This window comes from Coffea arabica, chromosome 11c (genome assembly GCF_036785885.1).
Source record: "Coffea arabica cultivar ET-39 chromosome 11c, Coffea Arabica ET-39 HiFi, whole genome shotgun sequence".
Classification (NCBI taxonomy): Eukaryota; Viridiplantae; Streptophyta; class Magnoliopsida; order Gentianales; family Rubiaceae; genus Coffea; species Coffea arabica.
In genome coordinates this window covers 34700849-34722429 of record NC_092330.1, presented here as the reverse complement: position 1 = coordinate 34722429, position 21581 = coordinate 34700849, and the positions used below count along the sequence as shown (strand labels likewise).

The 21581-nt window shown below is 39.0% G+C and overlaps 3 protein-coding genes and 1 non-coding gene across 4 annotated transcripts; 1 reads left to right on the top strand and 3 right to left on the bottom strand.

Moving 5' to 3' along the window:
• Positions 1-4165: 4165 nt before the first annotated feature.
• LOC113716087 (uncharacterized) lies at positions 4166-5008 on the bottom strand. Its single transcript, XM_027240388.1, has 2 exons — positions 4880-5008; positions 4166-4777 (listed from the first exon to the last, which is right to left on the bottom strand). Exons 1-2 carry the CDS (start codon positions 5006-5008, stop codon positions 4166-4168), a joined length of 741 nt encoding a protein of 246 aa, XP_027096189.1.
• On the bottom strand, positions 4401-7317 carry LOC113716470 (uncharacterized). Its single transcript, XM_027240807.2, has 5 exons — positions 6799-7317; positions 6412-6600; positions 5930-6043; positions 4880-5354; positions 4401-4777 (listed from the first exon to the last, which is right to left on the bottom strand). Exons 1-4 carry the CDS (start codon positions 7289-7291, stop codon positions 5026-5028), a joined length of 1125 nt encoding a protein of 374 aa, XP_027096608.1. The 5' UTR covers positions 7292-7317; the 3' UTR covers positions 4401-4777; positions 4880-5025.
• Positions 7318-19469: 12152 nt separating this feature from the next.
• Positions 19470-20426, bottom strand: LOC113716086 (uncharacterized). The gene has a single exon (XM_027240387.1). The coding sequence runs from the start codon at positions 20424-20426 to the stop codon at positions 19470-19472; it is 957 nt and encodes a 318-aa protein (XP_027096188.1).
• A 757-nt stretch (positions 20427-21183) lies between these two features.
• Positions 21184-21290, top strand: LOC113717427 (small nucleolar RNA R71). Its single transcript, XR_003454359.1, has one exon. It is a non-coding gene; the product is annotated as a small nucleolar RNA R71 (small nucleolar RNA).
• The last annotated feature ends 291 nt before the right edge of the window (positions 21291-21581 follow it).

The window sequence follows — 21581 nt, the reverse complement described above, 5'->3', positions numbered from 1 at the left end:
CAAAAGGAGAAAAGGAGTGAAACCACCGAGGCTAGTATTGCCGTTGATGAGAATGATGGAACTATTTTCTGTGCAACGGAAAATAATTTTAGGTCTAACAATGAGTGGATTTTAGATTCGGGTTGTTCATATCATATGTGTCCCAATAGGGACTGGTTTTCAACATATGAATCAACTGAAGGCGGAGTTGTCTTAATGGGCAACAACGCTGTTTGTAAAGTTGTTGGCAAAGGCACAATCCGGATTAAAATGTACGATGGTATTGTGAGGACGCTCACAAATGTTAGACATGTTCCAGATTTGAAGAAAAATCTCATCTCTTTGGGCACTCTTGAGTCTATCGGGTGCAGGTATTCAGGTGGAGACGGAGTTCTTAAAATCACTCGAGGAGCTCTTGTTGTTATGAAGGCACGCAGATCTGGTACTTTGTATATTTTGCAGGGATCTACTGTGACAGGTGCTGCTGCTGTTTCAACATCATCTTTGTCAGATACAGACATCACCAAATTATGGCATATGCGTTTGGGGCACATGAGTGAAAAAGGCTTGGGCATACTAAGCAAAAGAGGACTTCTTTGTGGACAAAGTATCGGGCCATTGGAATTCTGTGAACATTGTATTTTTGGGAAGCAGAAAAGAGTCAGCTTCAGTTCACCAGCAATTCACAAGACAAAAGGTACTCTTGATTACATTCATTCAGATCTATTGGGTCCTTCTCGTGCTCCTTCTAAAGGTGGTGCCAGGTACATGTTGACTTTCATTGATGACTATTCAAGGAAAGTTTGGGTCTATTTTCTTAAGCACAAAAATGATGTTTTCCTAACTTTCAAGCAATGGAAAGTTTTGATTGAGAAACAAACAGGAAAACATGTTAAGCGGTTGAGAACAGATAATGGCATGGAATTTTGTGGAGGTGAATTTAATGAATTTTGCAAAAATGAAGGAATTGTTCGGCATCACACCGTCAGGATGACGCCTCAACAAAATGGTGTGGCTGAACGTATGAACAGAACGCTTTTGGAGAGAGCAAGATGTATGATCTCAAATGCAGGGTTGACAAACGACTTTTGGGCAGAGGCGATCAATATGGCCTGTTATATTGTCAACCGTTCTCCTTCTGCATCTCTTGATTTCAAAACTCCTGAGAAAGTTTGGTCAGGTACTCCTGCTGATTACTCCTATTTAAAAGTTTTTGGGTGTCCAGCATACATGCACGTGAATGATGGAAAATTGGAGTCTAGGGCTAAAAAGTGCATTTTTCTTGGGTATGCTTCTGGGGTGAAAGGATACAGATTATGGTATCCTGATCCCAAATCCCCAAAATTTGTAATCAGTAGAGATGTTACTTTTGATGAATTATCTCTGTTATCTTCCAAGAAGGAGTCTTCTAGTCCTTGTACTACTGATAGTACACAGAAGCAGGTGGAGCTTAATATTGGCAGTTCTGGTCCTTCTCAATCCAAATCTTCTATTCAACAAGTGCCAGTAGATACACCTGAATCTACTGTTGAAGATAGTTCAGAAGAAGAGGAGTATTCCATAGCCAGAGATAGAGCAAGGAGAGACATTCGACCACCACAAAGATATGCAAATTTAGTTGCATATGCTTTGTCTGTTGCAGAAGAAACTGATGCAGTTGGTGAGCCTTCCACCTACTCAGAAGCAGTTTCTTGTGATGATTCTGCAAAGTGGTTGATTGCGATGAATGAAGAAATTGAATCTATTCATCAGAATGAAACTTGGGTTCTTGTAAAGCCGCCGTCAGCTAAGAAAATTGTTGGTTGCAAGTGGGTCTTCAAGAAAAAGGAAGGTATTCCAGGGGTTGAAGATGCAAGGTATAAAGCACGATTAGTTGCAAAAGGCTATAATCAGGTACAAGGTGTTGATTTTAATGATATATTCTCACCTGTTGTTAAACATAGCTCTATTCGTGTTTTGCTTGCTTTAGTTGCCATGTATAATTTGGAGTTAGAACAGCTCGACGTTAAGACAGCTTTCCTACATGGCGAACTTGAAGAACAAATTTATATGAGACAACCCCAGGGTTTTGAAATTGAAGGTAAGGAAGACCATGTTTGCTTGTTGAAGAAATCCTTATATGGATTGAAGCAGTCTCCAAGACAATGGTATAAAAGGTTTGATTCCTTTATGTTGGGTCATGGTTATTTGAGGAGCATGTATGATAGTTGTGTTTACTTCCGGAAGTTAAATGATGGTTCTTCCATTTATTTGCTGCTTTATGTTGATGACATGCTCATTGCTGCCAAGAATTTGTCAGAAATTCACACCTTGAAACTGCAGTTAAATAGTGAATTTGAAATGAAAGATTTGGGAGCAACTAAGAAAATTCTTGGCATGGATATCAAGCGAGATCGAGGAGTAGGGAAGTTATTTTTGACCCAGAAAAATTACCTTGAAAAAGTTTTGGAGCGTTTTGGCATGAAAGATGCTAAACCAGTATCTACTCCTCTTGCTAGCCATTTTCGGCTATCTGCTGCTCAATCACCAAAATCAGATGAAGAGGAAGATTATATGGCACGGGTTCCTTATTCCAGTGCAGTCGGCAGTATTATGTATGCAATGGTTTGTACTCGTCCAGATATTGCACAAGCAGTCAGTGTTGTTAGCAGATATATGTCTTGCCCTGATAAAACACATTGGCAGGCTGTGAAGTGGATTCTCAGATACTTGCGAGGTACTTCAAATGTATGTTTGGAGTTTGGAAGAAATAATAACACTTTGGTTGGTTTTGTAGACTCAGACTACGCTGGGGATCTTGACAGGAGAAGATCACTTTCAGGCTATGTATTTTGCATTGGCAGTTGTGCTGTTAGTTGGAAAGCTACTCTACAACCTGTCGTAGCTTTGTCTACTACTGAAGCAGAATATATGGCTGTGACCGAGGCAATCAAAGAAGCCTTGTGGTTGAAGAGTTTATTTAGCGAGTTAAGTCTATATCAAGGTGTTACTGATATTCACTGTGATAGTCAAAGTGCCATACACTTGACTAAAGATCAGATGTATCATGAGAGGACGAAGCATATTGATGTGAAGTATCACTTCATTCGGGATATCATTGCTGAGGGAAAAGTCCTTATTCAGAAAATCAATACTAAGGACAATCCAGCCGATATGTTTACGAAGCCTCTTCCAAATTACAAGTTCAAGCAGTGTTTGGACTTGGTTGGTGTTCGTTATTTGTGATTTAGACCCATTGGGTCTTATGTGGAGAAGGTGGAGCGATTTTACTATTGACGATGGTGGGACTCAAAATTATGCCAAGGTGGAGATTTGTTGAGCCGCAATTCTTCAGCCGCAATCCTTGACTGTGGCAGAATTTCCTCATCCCACATCGCCTGAAGCAGAAGGAAAGCCTCCCAAATACAACTATAAATAGGGGGCTCATATGAAGGTTTCAATTGCACCACTCAAGAGAGTTATATGGGCTATTAGCTTCTTGAGTCATCTAGCCCATTCAGTTAAATATTTTAGGCTCTCTTGTTTTGAGTTTAGGAATATTTTCTAAACTCTTTTGTAAGTGCCTATTGGCCTAGGAACCACTTTCCTACGGCTTTTGTATTTCTTCTTCATAGTAGAAATATTGCTCCTCCCTCGCCCGTGGACGTAGGTCAATTTGACCGAACCACGTAAATCTTTTGTGTCTTTTATTTGCTTTGTTATCCGTCTTTATATGGTCGGTTTTACCGCCTAATTATTATATGGCTGGTATCTATCGCCTATCTATTAAATGGTCGGTTATACCGCCTAATTTGTGCTAACTTGAGTTTGTCTATTTCCTGGCCCGGTCCTAACATGTGGGCGTCAGTTTACAAGCAGGGTAGTTCTGCTTCAAGGCATTGGCTTCCCAAGAACTTTTAGTTGAATTTATAAGATCTTGAGTCTTTTTTTTTTCTTTTATTAAGATTCTGAGTTAGTCAATTTATTGCTAATTGGTTTTCGAGATGAATATCAAAATTCATTATGGTGGTATTCAAGTTGGATTTCAGCTTTTATTCATGAACATGTTTATTGTAACATTCTTCTCTCGGTTTTTTCCCTATAGGAAATTCACCTAAATCAATAGATGTCAAGCAAAAGTTCTTTACAAACTTGCTCAAACTTTTTCAGTCTGCACGAAATTGACATGAATAAGCAAGGGCAGTGCTTAAGATTCTTGCCCTCTATAACAAAGGCAGTAACGAATTAGGTGATACGCATAGTCGAATATCACATACGACGTTTCCATGAGCACAAGGGCCATCAGACCATAGATAAAGAAGAGCACCACAAGGGGTCTGAAGTCAGTAATCACAACCTTCTGCACTATTAATGCTTGGCAACATGCTACGATTGCGAGGACCGCGGAGTAGAAGATGGAAATTATGTTTATCACATAGTAGCAGGGCAGGGAAACATAAAAATCCTCGGTTTCAAATCGCAAAAAGATAATCACAAGCAGGGTCCCCATGGTGAACAGAGAGGAGAACAGCCCTCCTGCTAAGTAGAACATCAACAAGCTGAATTCCCAGCGCCGGTTCTTGAGAAAAATGGCCTCTCCAGTCGTTTGATCGAAACCTCCAGGTACAGTAAAAATTGCAGCAAAGTTTATGGTAGCAATGAGGACAGACACAATCAACACAGTGTTGGCCAATGCTCTCACAGTTTCCTCAGCCTTTTCACGTAGACTTGCATGGTTCGTCTCAAACACTTGCTTTGCTGTCTTCCCATCAGAATTTTGCAGATGCCAGAGATATGGATAAGAGTCATATTGAACCCGCTGTGGAGCCAAAGATCAATCATAAGTTGCAAATGGTCCGGAAAAGAATATTAAACAATATACAACAGGCAATGCAATACAGGTATTAATTTAATTTGGTACCTTAAACCAGAGGACTTCCCACATCATTTCCAAAACTCCAGGGGGAGTGCTGGGAGGGGATTCCTGGTGTGCTGCGAGATGTATAATGCTATTTCCTTCATGATCAATAGCACTTAGCATCCTGTCCATGTTAGTACCACTAGTCATCAAGTAGTCATACAAGAACCATTTTTCCTCCTCCACTGCAATTGCAGTATATTCCTTCCTTTTCCATCGAAGGTATATGCAGCTTCAGGGTAGACACTGAGGATTTCCTGAACTACCTCAATGATGCCTAGTCTCGTTGCTTGTATTAGTGGATCCGGCATCCTATTTTTCTTTTCTGATGATATCCCGAACTGGCTGCCTTCAAGAACTTTGAACTCTGTATGCACATAATGGCTCCAATCTTCTCTTCTGATTAACTTTTCTGCAAGCATTACTGCAACTGCATGGCTTTGCCTTGCATCATCAATTTCTTTAAGCCAAGGAAAACCTAGAGGGCAAATACATCAAATTGGATAAACCATTAATGAGTAACTCCAATGCAAGCGGTTTTGTCAGGGAGATGCATTACATTTCCTAAGCTTTTTGTTCTTCTTCGAATCTGTTATTTTGGCACAAATCTCCTCGGTTGTTAAAAAGAAACACTTTGAAGAGGTTAAATTTGCCAAAATGAATTTCTAGACTTGCAAATCTCCTCGGTTGTTAAAAAGAAACAGTTTGAAGAGGTTAAATTGGCCAAAATGAATTTCTAGACTTGCAATTGCTTGTTTATACCTTTTTCTAGGACATGCCGATGAATAAAAGATGTGTGAAGTAAAAGGAAATTGAAGAGAGCATGCAGGCCAAGCTTAATGCACTTGAAAACTAAATTCTTACATTGTTTAGGCATGAAAAAGAAACTAATTTACTCAAAGGAAACAAGATGTTGTTGCAACTACGAAGGTAGGCTAGACAAGACTATGCTTCAACTCTCAAAAGAAGAATTTGGGAAAACAAAATTTTATCAACATATTCTATCATCACTAGCATGACTGCATATGAAGTAGATACAAGAAGATGCTTTACCCAAGATATAATTGGCAAAAGAAGATCTTCTGCTCAATTTGTGAATGGAAGCTGAATTGCTTGGTTCTTCTGCACTATTGACAGGCTGCGATTCCTTGTACAAGACTGGAATACCTGCCAGCAACACAATGAACTGATGGTATCACTCAATTTTGAGGGCATTTAAAGCCTGCTTCCTCGAAAAAACTGTCTGGCAGCTAAAATGGTATTTCAAATTGCTTCTCCATGGATCCCAAAACCATTAAACACTAAATTAGATTATTTTCTTTTGTCCCCAATGTCGGGGAGGGGAGTAATCATATGCTTGATAAAATCTTCATTGACTTCAAAACCATATCACATTCAGCCTAATGATTATTGTCAGTTTGGCTGATCAACTTTGCGGGTAGAGTACTTAAGTACTTAAAGAAATTCGAATGTCTCTTAAGACTGGGAAAAGAATTATGTTGCAACTTGCATGCGGGTAATAACACAGCACTTACAACAATAGATTATAGTTCGGAGTATAAGCAGAGGAATGAGGGACTTCATCCCAAGACCTCTGAGCGTGTAGGCAGAACCACTCCTGAAGGACTCTGGTTTTGCAGCCAAAAGATGTAAAGCAGTTTTTCCTTTTTCATTACGTTTGCCAGCAAGATCAGGATACGACTCCGATATGCCAATTGCCAAACCTGTTTGATACAATAGAGCGAAACATGTAGGACTAACATTTAATGCAACAAAATCCCACATCATATTCCACCAGCACAGACCTCGACAAAAGAGATAGCATAATCTGGTAAACTGAACAAACATAGTGTTCAAATTCAGCAACAAACTTGACAGCTTTTGCGGAAACAATCAAAATTTTACTTGATAGAAAAGCTTACTGTAACATTTTCCAATGACTGCAGCATGAAGGATTGTGCATCCATCATTCCTCCTCATCATGCAATCACCGATGTACTTTTCCAGAAGTGAGAAAACTTCCTTTTTCCCACATGCAGCAGCCACAAAAAGAGGGGTTTCACCCAGTTTGTTGCTCTCGGACGCTAAATCCTTTTCTGTCCTTAACATGATCTCTGCAATATCCTTGTGGCCAAATCTTGCCGCTTCATGCAATGCAGTGTCGCCATTAACATTCTTTGCCTTCAGATTTTCACTGGTCACAAGACCATCCTGGAGAAGTAATCTGAAGGCATCCTCATTTCCGTAAATGGCCAGAAAATGGAGAACAGTATCACCAAATTTATCAAGTGGTTTCACACCTTCTTCCCTCCAGAAACTGCGAAAGTTTTCTACTGACTGTTTTTTTCCCTCTAATACTGCTCTATAAGCAGCAGATCGGATGCTCCGATACTCGTTGATTCTTGAGCTTGCCATTTTGGATAGGTACAGAAAAAAATTCTTCAAAGGTTCTTATGAGAGTGCTATGTCAAGTAAATCATCCATATATAGCATCAGAATTTCATATATACGAAATGCCAAAGTGGTAATGTACCACTCAACAAAAGAAAAGCTTGGAGGAAATAACAAGCAAGGAATTGCTGCAGTGCCAAAAGTGGAAAGTTAGAAAAGCACTACTACAACTTACGATTACCAGGACCTTGGAAAGTCCAACGAAGTCTTTTGAAAATGTTTAACCAGACGAACTTATCAATAAATTCCATAAAAATTTATACTAAAATGGTTTTGATGCAATTTAATTAATTACCAGCTAAACATAAAACATAAAATCTGGAAAGAAGCTAGAACATTGGAAAGAAGCTAGAACATTGGCCATCAACTGAACACCAAAATGTGATAAAGGAAGCTTCGAGTCTCTGCCCTCACCAACTACCAAGCTTCTGGTACTCTAACGCCTACTTTATTGTATCGACCTTGTAGCACAAGGAAGGAAAATATTGGACCCAAACAAAAGCCAAGAATAAAGCTGTACGTAAAAGAAACATGGTTTATAAAACGTTGACCACTCTATTTACATTATTTTTGTTGCATTTTTACCCATTGACTAACGGTCAACACTAACGATTGAGCAAAAAAGATATTGAAGACTTCAAAATAATAATTAGTGGAAACAATGTTGGAGAATATCCATTTTTTTTTTGTCTGGGGAAGATGTCCGTACTCCTTAAAATGGAATCCGACCACTTAAGAAAATCACATGCTCCTGAAATATATTCTAGAATCTAAAATCAAATCATTTCATGCATAAAATAAGTCATAAAATAATTAGCAAAAAAGGAATGCCATCCAAGTTTTACAACAAAATTTTCTATTGAAATATTCAAATTTCCATGATATGTGTAAAATAGATATCTTACCAAAAGTTGTGGCGTACCTCTATTTATTGATTTTCACAATTTGAGAAAGAATATGTTTAACAATAGCAAAGTTTTGAATTTACGTAATATGATTAGATTTTTTCTTGGGAACTCAATTCTTGATTTTGTTAAAAAAAAAAAAAGGATGGGTATCATTAGAAATGGGTGACATGAAAAACTTGGGCAGGAAAAAGAAGAATAGAGGAAAATGGAGAAAAGGTAAAATTGAAACTTTAAATAGTTTTTAATGGTAAAAGCTAATGTGACTTAATAATAGGAGGCAAAGTGCAAAAAAAATAATTCTGGGGATGAAAAAATCCAAAAGGCACCAAACGTTGGGGAGCTTAGTGCCTTTAAGATGAATTTCCATTCTACGAGAAAAGAGTCAACTTACATGGCGTAATAGTTTGTTACATAAAATGAGTTTTGACGCTTTCACTATTAAGTTAACTCATATTATCATCTAAATCTTTTTTTTATTTGTTAGTTTTTTCTAGTAGGGTAGAGTGAAATCTAATTAGTGGGAAGCCAAGATCTTTAAGCCCTGTGAATTTAACTTCAACCACTAGATCTAAACCTTTTAGGCATCTTTACCTTAATTATTAATACTTACCGAATATTTAATTAATTGCAGATAATGAACATAGTTCATGCTTTTTAATCAATATATTATGATCCTATATTTAAAAGGCATTTTTTGTGATCCACCAGCATTTTCAAAATTGTAACAGCTAGGTTCAAAATTTCAAACACACCACTTTTTGCTTGAAAAAGTTCACATATGTATCATGTTTTATAAAATTGTGGAGTAAAAGTGAGAATACGTATGTTTTCATTTTTTCAACAAAAAAAAGAGGCGGGTGCATGCAGATCTTATTGAGAAATTAGAACAACAACTAAAGGAAGTATATTTGATCTTGGGATAATATGTCTAGCATGCGAGGGACAAAGAGAGCACAATGCGCATCTGAGGACTACTTTTGCAGCATGTTCTTTATGAATTTATTACTGATTTCTAAAGTGAGAAGCCGGTCCAAAAATCAATTGAGATGCCCTTTGCTAAGGTAGCCCATTAATAAGGTTGCAATGGATAAGTATGAACAGGTGTGATTGTTTTGTTAATCCAACTACAAATGATGGAATTAAACTAAACTATTTTATTTGTTTATTTTCTAATGCCTTTAGTTTCTTGTTTTGGTGTCTGTATATTTAGTTTCATATCAATTTAGGAAATTTCAAGTCAATTTTCAAATAAGTTTCAGTTTACAATTGTACTTTTTTAGGAAGCTTTGCAATCTATAAATACCGTTAGTATGGTAGATTATTACTTGAAGAATTGAGTCGAGTCAAATCAAGTTTTGAAGAATGAGTTGAGGAAAAACCTTTAAGTTGAGATTGTGAATTGTCGAAAGCAAAAGATAACAACTTGATATTGTTATTTTTGAGTTTTCAATTAATAAAATTGTTGAGTATTTGTTTTTATGTTTATTTTTCTCTTCTTTCTACATATTTTTATGGTTAAAACTACTTCCATTGTGCACAATTTTTTTTTTTGTGTGCAAACAAGTGGTATCAAAACTCTAAACTTTGATCCTAAGATTTGTTTGTGTATATGGGGCACAAAATTAGAAGATTTATTGTTGACAATTGAAACACAAAATTGGTTCTAGTTGTGGTAAATATTTGAAAGAAATTCTACTATAGCTATTTATTTGGTGCTTGGAGTGGATAAGAATAATCAAACAAAATTAAGTTCATTAATGAATTTGAACTGGTTACAATTTATGGAGTCAAAAAGTTAGCCAGGGACAGATGATTGATGAGTATTCTTGTCAAACGGGTAAGTTGATTTTTTATCCTATTTATCCATAGTATAGATATTTGGTTAATGGGAAAATTTTGGGATGATGACTACTTATATTAAATATTGATCTAGTCATCTGCGTTGGAGACAACCAATGAAAACATATCTTTGGCAATGCAATTTAGGATATTGTTTATGCATATTGTGCAACAAGAGATGTGCTATTCAAGCTGCTTCTGAGGAACTTGGTTATCAGGGCAGATGCATATTTAATGGATCTAATTGCCAGTGATGCAATTTTATTTCTTCCTATGAAGGATCATATTAGAACTCTCAAGTCCCTCATTGCATCAATCATAAAAATTCCAAGGACTCTCATCTTCATGAATCTCGAAAGTTTGACAGAGGATGATAACCAAATGTAGATACACACTGAATCTGTTGCTAGGCGGGTTATATCTTTCTATCATTCCTTTCGTGCTGCCAAAGGCACTGAAGATGTGAAGGAATTGAGCGGTCAGCTTTCTGGTTTGATAGAGAGTGCTGAGGAAGTAATTAAGGTAATTGATATCCCCACACCAAAAATCAATTGTCCCAAGATTATGGGACTAGGCTTCATTGACTTGCTCTCGAGGAAGCTACAGGAATTCCTTGGATATGAGTCTGGTTCATTTTCATTCTTTGAGCAACAAATTGAAGAGATCCAAGATAATCTAGGATTTCAAAGATTGACAGATTGTCGAAACCTATGCAATAATAAAAATAAACCTATTTGCCAATTAAAATAACCAAAACCCGATTTCAAGTACTGGAGTAGGGACTATAGGTGTGTAATGTGTAACTAGATTCACCATGTTCACAAAGAGTTTGCTTGATCCGATATACCCGAATGGGATGATTTTTTCACAAATAACTATTAATTTGTAAACAAGGCAAGTATAGTCGTATTCTCAGGGACTGGGAATATTTGTCTCTTTTGAAATCCAAAGTAACACGCAGGGTGTTTTTGTATGAATGAGGACAATCAAAGAAATTCAAATAAAAATAAATAACTAACTAGAAATTAAATGACAATTCACTAAAATTAGAATAACAATAATTAAAGGTCTAGCCAAGAAATAACTTCAACAATGGTTCACCTAATTGATCATCAATGCACAAGCAATTCCAATTATTTATTAATAAATAGGTTATAACTACCAAACAAGCGATGACAGTCAATCCCTCCTTACTGTGTCGGTGATTAAGGTATGCCCGTTAATCACTACTCTAATTAAGAAATAATCATAAGTACACCCATAAGATTTAATTCTCTAATTGTCTTACGTATTAGATGAGTTCTATTCTAACCAAATAACGCACTACCAGGGTTATTTCATATTAGCCCGCGTATCCCCCTGACACAAATCTAATCGTGCCAGTTATCACTAATTTAAGGCAATTAAATAATTACAGATTTAATGCCCTAATTGACAATAGATTATCAAGTTAACTAATTATTCAGAACCAAGACAATCAATTAATTAATTAATCATAAGTACTGCAATCAAGGAATATGCGAATACCAATAAATAAAAGAAAAAGATAAAATTAAATTGATCTCACAATTTTTAGGCAAACTAAAACCTCCGTTGTTCCTTGACTAGAGTAAGGGAATTAGTTCATCTTTGATGCGAAAAACCCACACACAATTGCAGAAGTAATTGCGGCCATTGGCACTGATTTTTTTGAGAGTTCGATTCGTTCCAATCAAGAAGAAAAGCAAGCTACAGGAAGTTATTAATTGGGTTTTGCTTGTCTCCAACATACAAAGAGAAAAGCTACCCTAAAACCAAAAAAAGAAAAGTAAAAGGCTAGGCTACCCAAGTAGTCCCAGTTCTCTGTGCCTTTTTTCTATCTAATGCCTAACTACTCTAATGCTTGGCTTCTGTGCGGCGGCCCCTCCAGCGGCCAAGAAGACTTCTGCCCTACGTTCCTTTTTTTTTAATTTTTTCAATACTGTCTTTCGCAAATTACCAAAAAGGGTCGCGTCTTGATATTCCAAAAACGCCCCTGGACGCCTGCTACTTGAATTGCTTCCTGATGACTGCCAAATTGACACTTGTTATCATATTTTTGTTCTACTCCCTGAAATAAATGCAAAAAAATCAAAAGTGAGTAGAATCTAACAATTAATCAACATCGGGTTAGGTAATAGGGGAAATTAATAATAAAATAAATGATAAAATTGTAACCCATTAATTCCCCCCACACCTAAACCATGCTTGTTCTCAAGAATGAGAACAACAAACAAACACCAATATTTGACCATGGTCATTACTTCATCCACCATATTGCCAAGATACCAAGAAAAAATCATATATCAAACATCAGTGATCAAAATCCGAGAAATATCACCCCGGTTTGCTCTTCTAAACCACAAACTCCTTCAATTCTTAGTTAACTAATCGGAGAAAAAGGAATGACGCACAACATTTATCAGCAAATAGTCCAAATATTAGCCAAAATTTCAAAATTAAATCCATAAATCGGCAAGCTAACTTCTATCACACACTAACACAACCTTCACTTTTTTCTCGTTTTCTTTCTTTTTTTTGTTTTAATAGCACAAAAGACTTAGTCTCTAGCCATTAGAGTTTTTTGACGCGAACTCCAACAATTGCCAGATGAAGGATCTCGGTTACTCAACTCCTATCGCTATACGACCACGTACTCATAGAAATTACCATTTTTTGACGCGAGAATCGACATTTTAGGTGTAGATCCCCGATTACTCAGTAGTAACAAATAACGGAGTACAGTCAACCTTATTTACAGCCAAATAACACAATAACTCAAAATGACACCATAAAAACAAAAAAAAATAGCAGCAGCTAGCCTCATTTTTGTCAAGTATGGAGAACTAAAGTCAATATTGGACCAATTCACATGAAAATGCCAACAGTCATTCGCTATGCTTAGAAAAGTTAACAAAAATCTCAAAAGAGTCAAGCAATCTTTGATATTCACCAAAGAGATGTTCTTGGATTCAACCACATTAACTAGATACAATTTTATTATTAAAATTTGGCAATAGTAGAATTAGAGTCAACAATCCAGCATCAACTTTTGCCTTCATATGAGAGCTAAGCACTAAAAAGAAAGAAAGAAAATGAACGAAAGATAGACAAATAACAGACTAGAAATAAAGGAAAAACACCTAAAAACTAAAAAATTACTAAAAACTAGAATCACAACTGATCCCCCCACACCTAAATGACACATTGCCCTCAATGTGACAAATAAACAGTAATAGCAAGAAGAAGGACAACGGTACGTCTCTGAAGTCGTCAAAACATTGGCGGGTGAGGCCCAAAAGGAGGAGGAAAGCCAGCGTGCTACATAAATGCCGCCAGATTCTGGGCAATGTTAGCCACATTGGCGTCAATATTCTTCACTCTAGCATCCAAAGTGTCAACCTGCGCCCGTAGCTCGTTCCAGTCATCAGCCCCTAGGGGTGGGGTAGAGGTAGAAGGGCCCGAATCAGCGTCAACAGAGGAGGTACGGGCGGAAGAGTGGCGAGGAGGGACGCGAGCTGGTCTCGAGGGGACAATATCCCACCCGTTGCCACTCTCTTGAACCAAACCCATTTTCTCCAAGTAGGGGATGTCCAAGAGCTCCATTCGACAGGCCACATGCAAATCATGGTTAGAGAGATCAAGCAAATTCAAGTTAACAGCCAGATAGGTAATATAAGACCCAAGAATCAAGGGGCGCTTCTTTTTAGTCAGAACAGACCTGAATTGAGAAGCAAGCCAGCATCCCAAATTGACCTTAATGTTATTATGCATGCACCAAATAAAGAAAAACTCCGGTTCAGACAAAATGCTCGAACTATCTATCTCGCCTACCCGAGAAGCTATAAGCTAAGAAATACTGGATATAACGAGAAGTCGGGTCCTTGAGATAAGAGCTCTTGGACTGGCGAGGGTCGTAAGGAGCACGGTCGACAGATATCGCCTCCTAAATATCACGATAACGGGAGAAGAAGGGCTCGACGTAATCATAGGCACTCTCGGCATACTCACGAGAGGTGGCATAGGCCGGATCAATAAAATCAAAAGCTAGATTGAAATTAGTAATGGAGTAGTGGAACTCTTGATCCATTAAGCGAAAACGGATGACATTTGGCGTGGACACGGTTTAACCGGTAGTAATGGTGAACTCAAATGTGAAATAGAACTCCCTAACTAACTCAACAAAGGCTGGACAGTCAACAATACAAGAATAGGGACGCCACCCAATGGCAGTGATCAAACGGTCAAAGGCGACCCTAATATCCAGAAGGCCCATAGTGGCAGCGTTCAGATATCGACAGGGAGTAATCCGCCGCTCGCAACAAATAGCATATCGCTGCTTGTCGGCGGTCCGGGTGAAGTTCAAATTGCTCCCGAAATGTGAAGGGTCGGAAATATGAACGCCTCTTTATCTCCCAAGGCGAACCTCTTCCCAGAGGAGGAAGGGTCGTGCGAGGGGTCAGAGGCGGGAATGGAATGTTGGGGTGGGGGAGGCTGAGGAGTGCTAGGAGTCCTAGACCTAGAGGAGGACCGTGGCCGCACCATGGTCTTAAGTTAACACTCCAAACAAGAAGAAACTAAAGCGGCCAACAAATATAGAAACCAATACTCCAGATGAGTGAATACCAGCCCCCAAGCAATAAACAAATTCCCAAGAATTGTTGCTAATGTCAAAAATGCAAGGGACCCCCGATAAAGCAAGTAATTTTTAACCAATCTCAACAAGCAAATGCTATCAGAGATATCCCCCCAATAAACAACAGATAACGACAGAACTTGCTCACCAAAAACTGGAACCAACAAATTGAAAGCAAGAACAATTGTAATATCCACAGGGGCCTCTCTCGTAGTCAATTCAAACAACAAAATGCACAAATCAAACCCCACAAGCTATTCAAATATCCCAATAAAACAACAAATTGAATCAACAAGCACTGGTTATCCCAATTCAGTCAAAAACAGGATCAAGTGGCACAGTAGCCACACACAATACTAGAACACAATACCAAGAAAGCAACAGATTACGGCAAATTGACACAATTCGATCCAAAAGTGCCACAAACTCCAATAGAGTTGGCAAACACCCAACTAACCCTAGAAAATGCCAAAATCGCCGCTTGCTATTTTCCATAAAGAAACCCAAGAAAAGGCACAAAATCCAGCAATTGAAGGTCCAGAAAAATACTAATCAAGGGAGAGATTTCAATACCTCCACCTGTCAATTTTTGACAGGTGGTGTCGTCCCGGCAAGGAGAAGGTGCAGAGGCTGTGCGTGGATGCGATGGGTGGAGGAGGTGGCGGCTGCGTGAGGGCGATGGTGGCATGCGTGGCTCTGGCGCGATGGCGGACAGCAGCAACATGAGGCAGCGCGCGAGGGAGATGGTGGTGCCATGGGGGGGATTTGGGGGAGAGGGATGCATGCGAGGACGGTGGCAGGGAACTGGCAGCGCGCGATGGTCGCGCTTGGGCGTGCGATGGAATGGAGATCGTGGCAAGGAGGGAGGCACGACTAGGGTTGTTGGCAGTGCTAGGAGAGAGAGAGAGATGAGCGCGGCGGGCGACGACGAAGTAGGTGGAGGTGTCCGCGTGCTGGTGGCGCAGCGCCCGAAGAAAGAGATGGGCGATGGAGTGGCGCATGGCTTGGGGTCTTGGCTAAAGAAGAAAAGAAAAGAAGAAGAAGGAAGCGAGGAAGAAGAGGAAGAAAAGGGAAAGAAGAAAGAAAGAAAAAGAAAGGAAAGAAAGAAAAGAAGAAGAAAGAAAGAAAAAGAAGAAAAGAAAAAAAGAAAGGGAAAAAGAAAAAAAATAGTTTTTTGGTCTTTTCTCTTTTTTTTTCCATTTTTTTCAAATTTAAATTGCAAAAATTTAATTGCTGAAATAATTTTCTTTGTATTTTTTTTCAAAAAAAAAACAAAATAAAAAATTATTTCCTTTGTTTTTGGGTCGTCAAACACGACGTGGGCACATCAAGATTAGGAAACGTTCACTGATCTCAGGAGTCATTTTTGCACTTTAACGCGTGCCCTTCTCGCGTGGACAAGCCAAGATTCTATTTTCTGCCGACGTCGCGAGATGTTGAAAATTTACCAACACGGCGTGGGCACGCCATGTTTTACAAACATCCACTGACCATGAGGCTGGGGTTTACACGATTAACGAGTATCCTTCTCGCGTGGGCACGCCAAGATTACCTGTCCTGGTCATAATGAGGAAAACATCAAGAGTGACTAGTACACAAGTGAGAAACGACATATTTAAGAAATTGAACAACAAAAACAACAAAATTAATAATTGGATTGCCTCCCAAAAAGCGCCTTTCTTTAATGTTTTTGGCTAGACATGACAAGGTGTCATTAATTGGGACACGGCGGTGCATCTAGACTTATGGTCTTCACTTCTCCACTTGAAAAACCTTCGTAATAATGTTTGAAACGGTGTCCATTCACCACAAATTTATTGTTTGTCTTAGCATTCTGGATTTCAACTGCACCATAGGGAAAGACATGAGTAACCACAAAAGGGCCAATCCAACGGGAACAAAGCTTACATGGGAAGAGCTTAAGCCTAGATTGGTACAGGAGAATCTTCTGACTAACTATAAAGGTTTTGCGAGAGATTTGTTGGTCATGAAATGCCTTGTTCCTCTCCTTGTAAATTAGTGTATTCTCATAGGCTTCGTTCCGGATCTCCTCCAATTCTTACAAATCTAACTTCCGATGGGTACCAGCCTCCTCTAGATTCATGTTACACTGTTTTATCGCCCAAAAAGCCTTGTGCTCGAACTCCACTGGAAAGTGACACGGTTTCCCGAATACCAATCTGTAGGATGACATCCTTATAGGGGTTTTGTACGCAGTTTGATATGCCCAGATGGCATCTTCCAACCTTTGACTCCAATCTTTCCTATCGGGTCGCACCATTTTCTCTAAGATGGACTTAATTTTCCGATTCGATACCTTCGCTTGGGCATTGGTTTGAGGGTGGTACGACGTTGAGATCTTGTGAAATACACCGTACTTGCGAAACATAACGACTATGGTTTTGTTGCAGAAGTACGTCCCCCTGTCACTAACAATGGCGTTCGGCATCGCAAAACGCACAAAAATATTAGATCTGATAAAATATGCAACAACTTTCAAATCATTAGTCCTGGTGGCTTTAGCCTCACCCATTTAGACACATAATCAACTGCCAACAAAATATATACAAAACCAAATGAAGTAGGGAAAGACCCCATAAATCTATACCCCAAATATAAAAAATTTCGACAAAAATCAACGGGACTTAGGGCATATGATCTCTACAGGCTATATTTCCTATCCTTTGATATCGATCACAGGATTTACAAAATACATACGTATCTTTAAACAGTGAAGGCCTATAAAAATCACTTTCTAATACCTTATAAGCAGCTCTCTTAGGTTCAAAATGACCTCCACATGCAAAAGTATGACAAAAAGTCAAAATTGACTGAAATTCAACTTCACTTACGCATCATCTCATAATCGGGTCAGCGCATCTCTTCCACAAGTATGGGTCATCCCAGATGAAGTACTTGACATAGCTCTTCAATTTGTCTCTCTTTGATTTTGGCAAACCTGTAGGAAAATTACTAGTTACGAGGTAGTTTACTAGATCTGCATATCAAGCTAATTGAGAACTCAAAGAAAATAATGCCCTTCAGGGAATGCATCCTTCAATGGCTCGTTCTTCTCTCCAACGGGTATACTACTCAAATGGTCGGCTATTAGATTCTTTGAGTCTCACTTATCTCTTATCTCCAAGTTGAATTCTTGCAGAAGCAATATCCACCTTATGAGTCTCGATTTTGCATCTTTCTTGGTCATTAAATACCTTAACGTTGCATGATTAGAAAATACAATAATTTTAGCACCTAATAAATATGACAAACTTTTCTAAGGCAAAAATTACTACAAGAAACTCCTTCTCAGTAGTGGAGTTATTCAGTTGAATCCTATTCAAGGCTCGGGACGTATAGTAGATGACGTGAGCTGTCTTTCCCATTCTTTACCCCAACACCGGTCCTACCGGATGGTCACTGGCGTCGTATATGGTCTCAAAGGGTAAACTCCAGTCAGGAGGTTAGATGATTGGTGGCGAGTTCAATAGCTCCTTTAACTTGTCGAAAGTTTTCTCATAATTGTCATCGAACTTGAAGGCCATTTCTTTTTGTAAGAGCTGGAATAAAAGGGCTCCAATTTTCGAGAAATCCTTGATGAACTTCCGATAAAAACCTGCATGCTCAAGAAAAGAGCGCACTTCCTGCACACTCGCAGGGTAAGGTGAAGCAGATATATTGTCTATTTTAGCCCTGTCAATCTCAATACCTTTAGAAGACACAGCATGACCTAGGACTATCTCATGTTCAACCATAAAATGGCATTTTTTTCAGTTAAGTACAAGATTGGTCTCTATACATCTCAACAGGATCAATTTCACGTTATCTAGACATGTATCAAAACTATCACTATACACACTAAAATCGTCCATGAAAACTTCAATAATTTTCTTCACATATTTCGAAAAGATACTTATCATATATCTCTGGAATGTTGTAGGCAATTGCATAACCCGAATGGCATCCGTCTATATGCGAATGTCCCGAATGGGCACATGAAAGTCGTCTTCTCTTGATCCTCTGGTGCGATTGCTATCTGAAAATATCCTGAAAATCCATCGAAAAAACAATAGTAAGCCCTACAAACTAAACGCTCAACCATTTGGCCAATGAAAGGAAGAGAAAAATGGTCCTTTTTTGTGACGGCGTTCAGTCTACGGTAGTCAATACACTGCCTCCATCCCGTTGGTTTGCGTACTGGCACGAGCTCACCAGTTTGGTTGGCCTCCACTGTCACTCCTGCCTTCTTTGGAACTATCTAGACCGGACTCACCCATGGATTATCCGATATCGCGAATATAATCCCTACATCCAGTAACTTTAAAATTTTTTGCTTCATCACTTCCATCATGAGGGGGTTGAGTCTCCTTTGAACTTGCCGAATAGGTTTGTCATCCTCCTCTAGCCTTATTCGGTGCATACAGATGGAGAGGCTGATCCCCTTACTGTCGGCGATGGTCCACCCTATCGCCTCCTTATGCTCTCTAAGGATTCGGATTAGCTTCTCTTCCTGGGTTTCTAAGAGTGCAGCTGAGATAATCACCAGAAGTGTTTAGCTGTCGCCCAAATACGCATATTTCAAGTGGTTCGGTAGAGGTTTTAATTCCAATTCAAGTGCCTGCATCACAGATTGTAATATCCTCTGGTGAGATTTGGGAATGAAAATAAGTGAAATTTCATACATTTTCGTTGTGGTTGGCAACGAGCGCAATGCCCCTATTGTGCATTTCAAATTTTCACTCTACTCTACCTCAAGAGTTGTCTCCATGTTGACGTGTTTGGTTAAAGCAACCTTCAACTCATCCCTGCCAGCAGTTTTAAACACTTCCTGCACCGCAGGGTCAATAGCACTCACAAAAAAAACAGAACTAAAGTTAGAATTTGAGGGATATTTCATAGTATCAAAAATATTAAAATGAACAATTTTTCCATCAAACTCCATGGACAAGGTACCCTTATTAATGTCAATTTTAGTCTGTACTGTACTAAAAAAGAATTTACCTAATAGCAAAGATGAGGGATCGGGGGAGTGATCATCATCTATATCAAATACATAAAAATCAATTGGGAATACCAAATTATTAATTTTTACCAATACATCTTCAACCAACCCATCAGGATATACATTAGTTCGGTCCGCTAATTGAATAATTATCTCAGTTTCTTTTAATGAATCTAGGTTTAGAGAAGCATAAATAGATTTTGTCATTACATTGATCGATACTCCTAAATCCAGCATAGCCTTCCTAATCAAAGTATTGTCTATCTTACAGGGGATAGTAAACATACCTGGGTCCCCACATTTCGGTGGGAGCTTCCTTTGTAGAACCGCTGACACATTCTCCACCACGATGACTCTTTCATCTCTCTTTAGTCTCTTTCGATTGACACACAAGTCTCTCAGAAACTTTGCGTATTTCAACACTTGTTTGATTGCGTCTAACAAGGGGATATTGATATCTACCTTGCGGAACACCTCCAGAATCTCCTTCCCCTTATCCTGTTTCTTCGGTTTCTCCAACCTGTTAGGGAAAGGAAGCGGATGAGTTTTGACCTCAACGATCGAGTTAGGGAGTACCACTGGATTTTTGCCATTGCTACCCTCCTTCTCAAACTCGTTCTCGATTTTTTCCTCATCCTTGTCCTTAGGGATCACAGGTTCAGGTCCTTGGACTTTCTTGCCACTCCTCAAGGTCATTGCGCTTACATTTTTTGGATTCAATTCAGGTTGAGATGGCAATTTCTCTTGAACTTGGGACTCCAAACGGTTGATCGTGATGACTATTTGATTCATTTGATTTTGCATGGATTGCATCTGTCCCAGTTGATTTCTCATACTTTGTAGATTTGAATCTGTCTTTTGTTGATTAGCAATTGATTGTTTCATCATCTCCTCCAAGGACGAGCTTGAATTTGAAGGGGGTGGTGGTGGGCAAGGCTGGTACTGTTGTTGATGCTCTTACTGTCTGTTTGGTGCAAAATTGGGCTGCCTATTTCCGGGATAGCTGAAATTAGGGTGATCCCTCCAACCAGAATTGTAGGTACTTGAATATGAGCCGTCCTGCTTTCTAGGCGCGGGCGGGTGGCCAGCCATGTTCACTTGTTTTGCATTTTCTTCTTGAACTAGCGGACACATCTCCGTAGAATAACCCAAGGCAGCGAATGCCCCACACACTTTGGCTTGTGAGGCACTTCCCACAACTAGTTGTCGTACGAAGAGCGTTAATTCAGAGATTTGTTGTTGGATGGAAGATGTTTCTACCTCATTCACCCTACGCGTCGGGACATTCTCCCTCGTACTAAACTGCTGCGAATTCTCAGCCATTCCTTCAATTAGTTCCCACGTCTCTCGAGGAGTTTTGTTCACCGATGCCCCTCCACTCGCAGCATCAATTATGTTTCTGTTTCTAAAAAGTAGTCTCTCGTAAAAATATTGGATGAGCAATTGCTCACTTATTTGGTGGTGAGGGCACTTGATGCACAACTTCTTGAATCGCTCCCAATAATCATAAAGTGACTCCCTTGGATACTGTTTGATATCGCAGATCTCCTTCTTTAAACTTGCAGCTCGAGACGCAAGAAAATATTTGTTCAAAAGCTTTTTTTTCAACTGGTCCCACGTGGTAATGTTATCTGGTGGTAAGTAGTACAACCAGTCTTTTACAGAGTCCTTCAAAGGAGAAAAAGAATGCTTTCATTTTTATCTGCTCTTCTGTAATGCCCGGGGGTTTCATGCTGTTGCAAACTATATCAAACTCTTGCAAGTGCTTATACGGCTACTCACCTGGTAAACCATGAAAAGATGGCAAGAGATGAATTAGATCAGATTTTAATTCAAATAGAGTGTTATCAT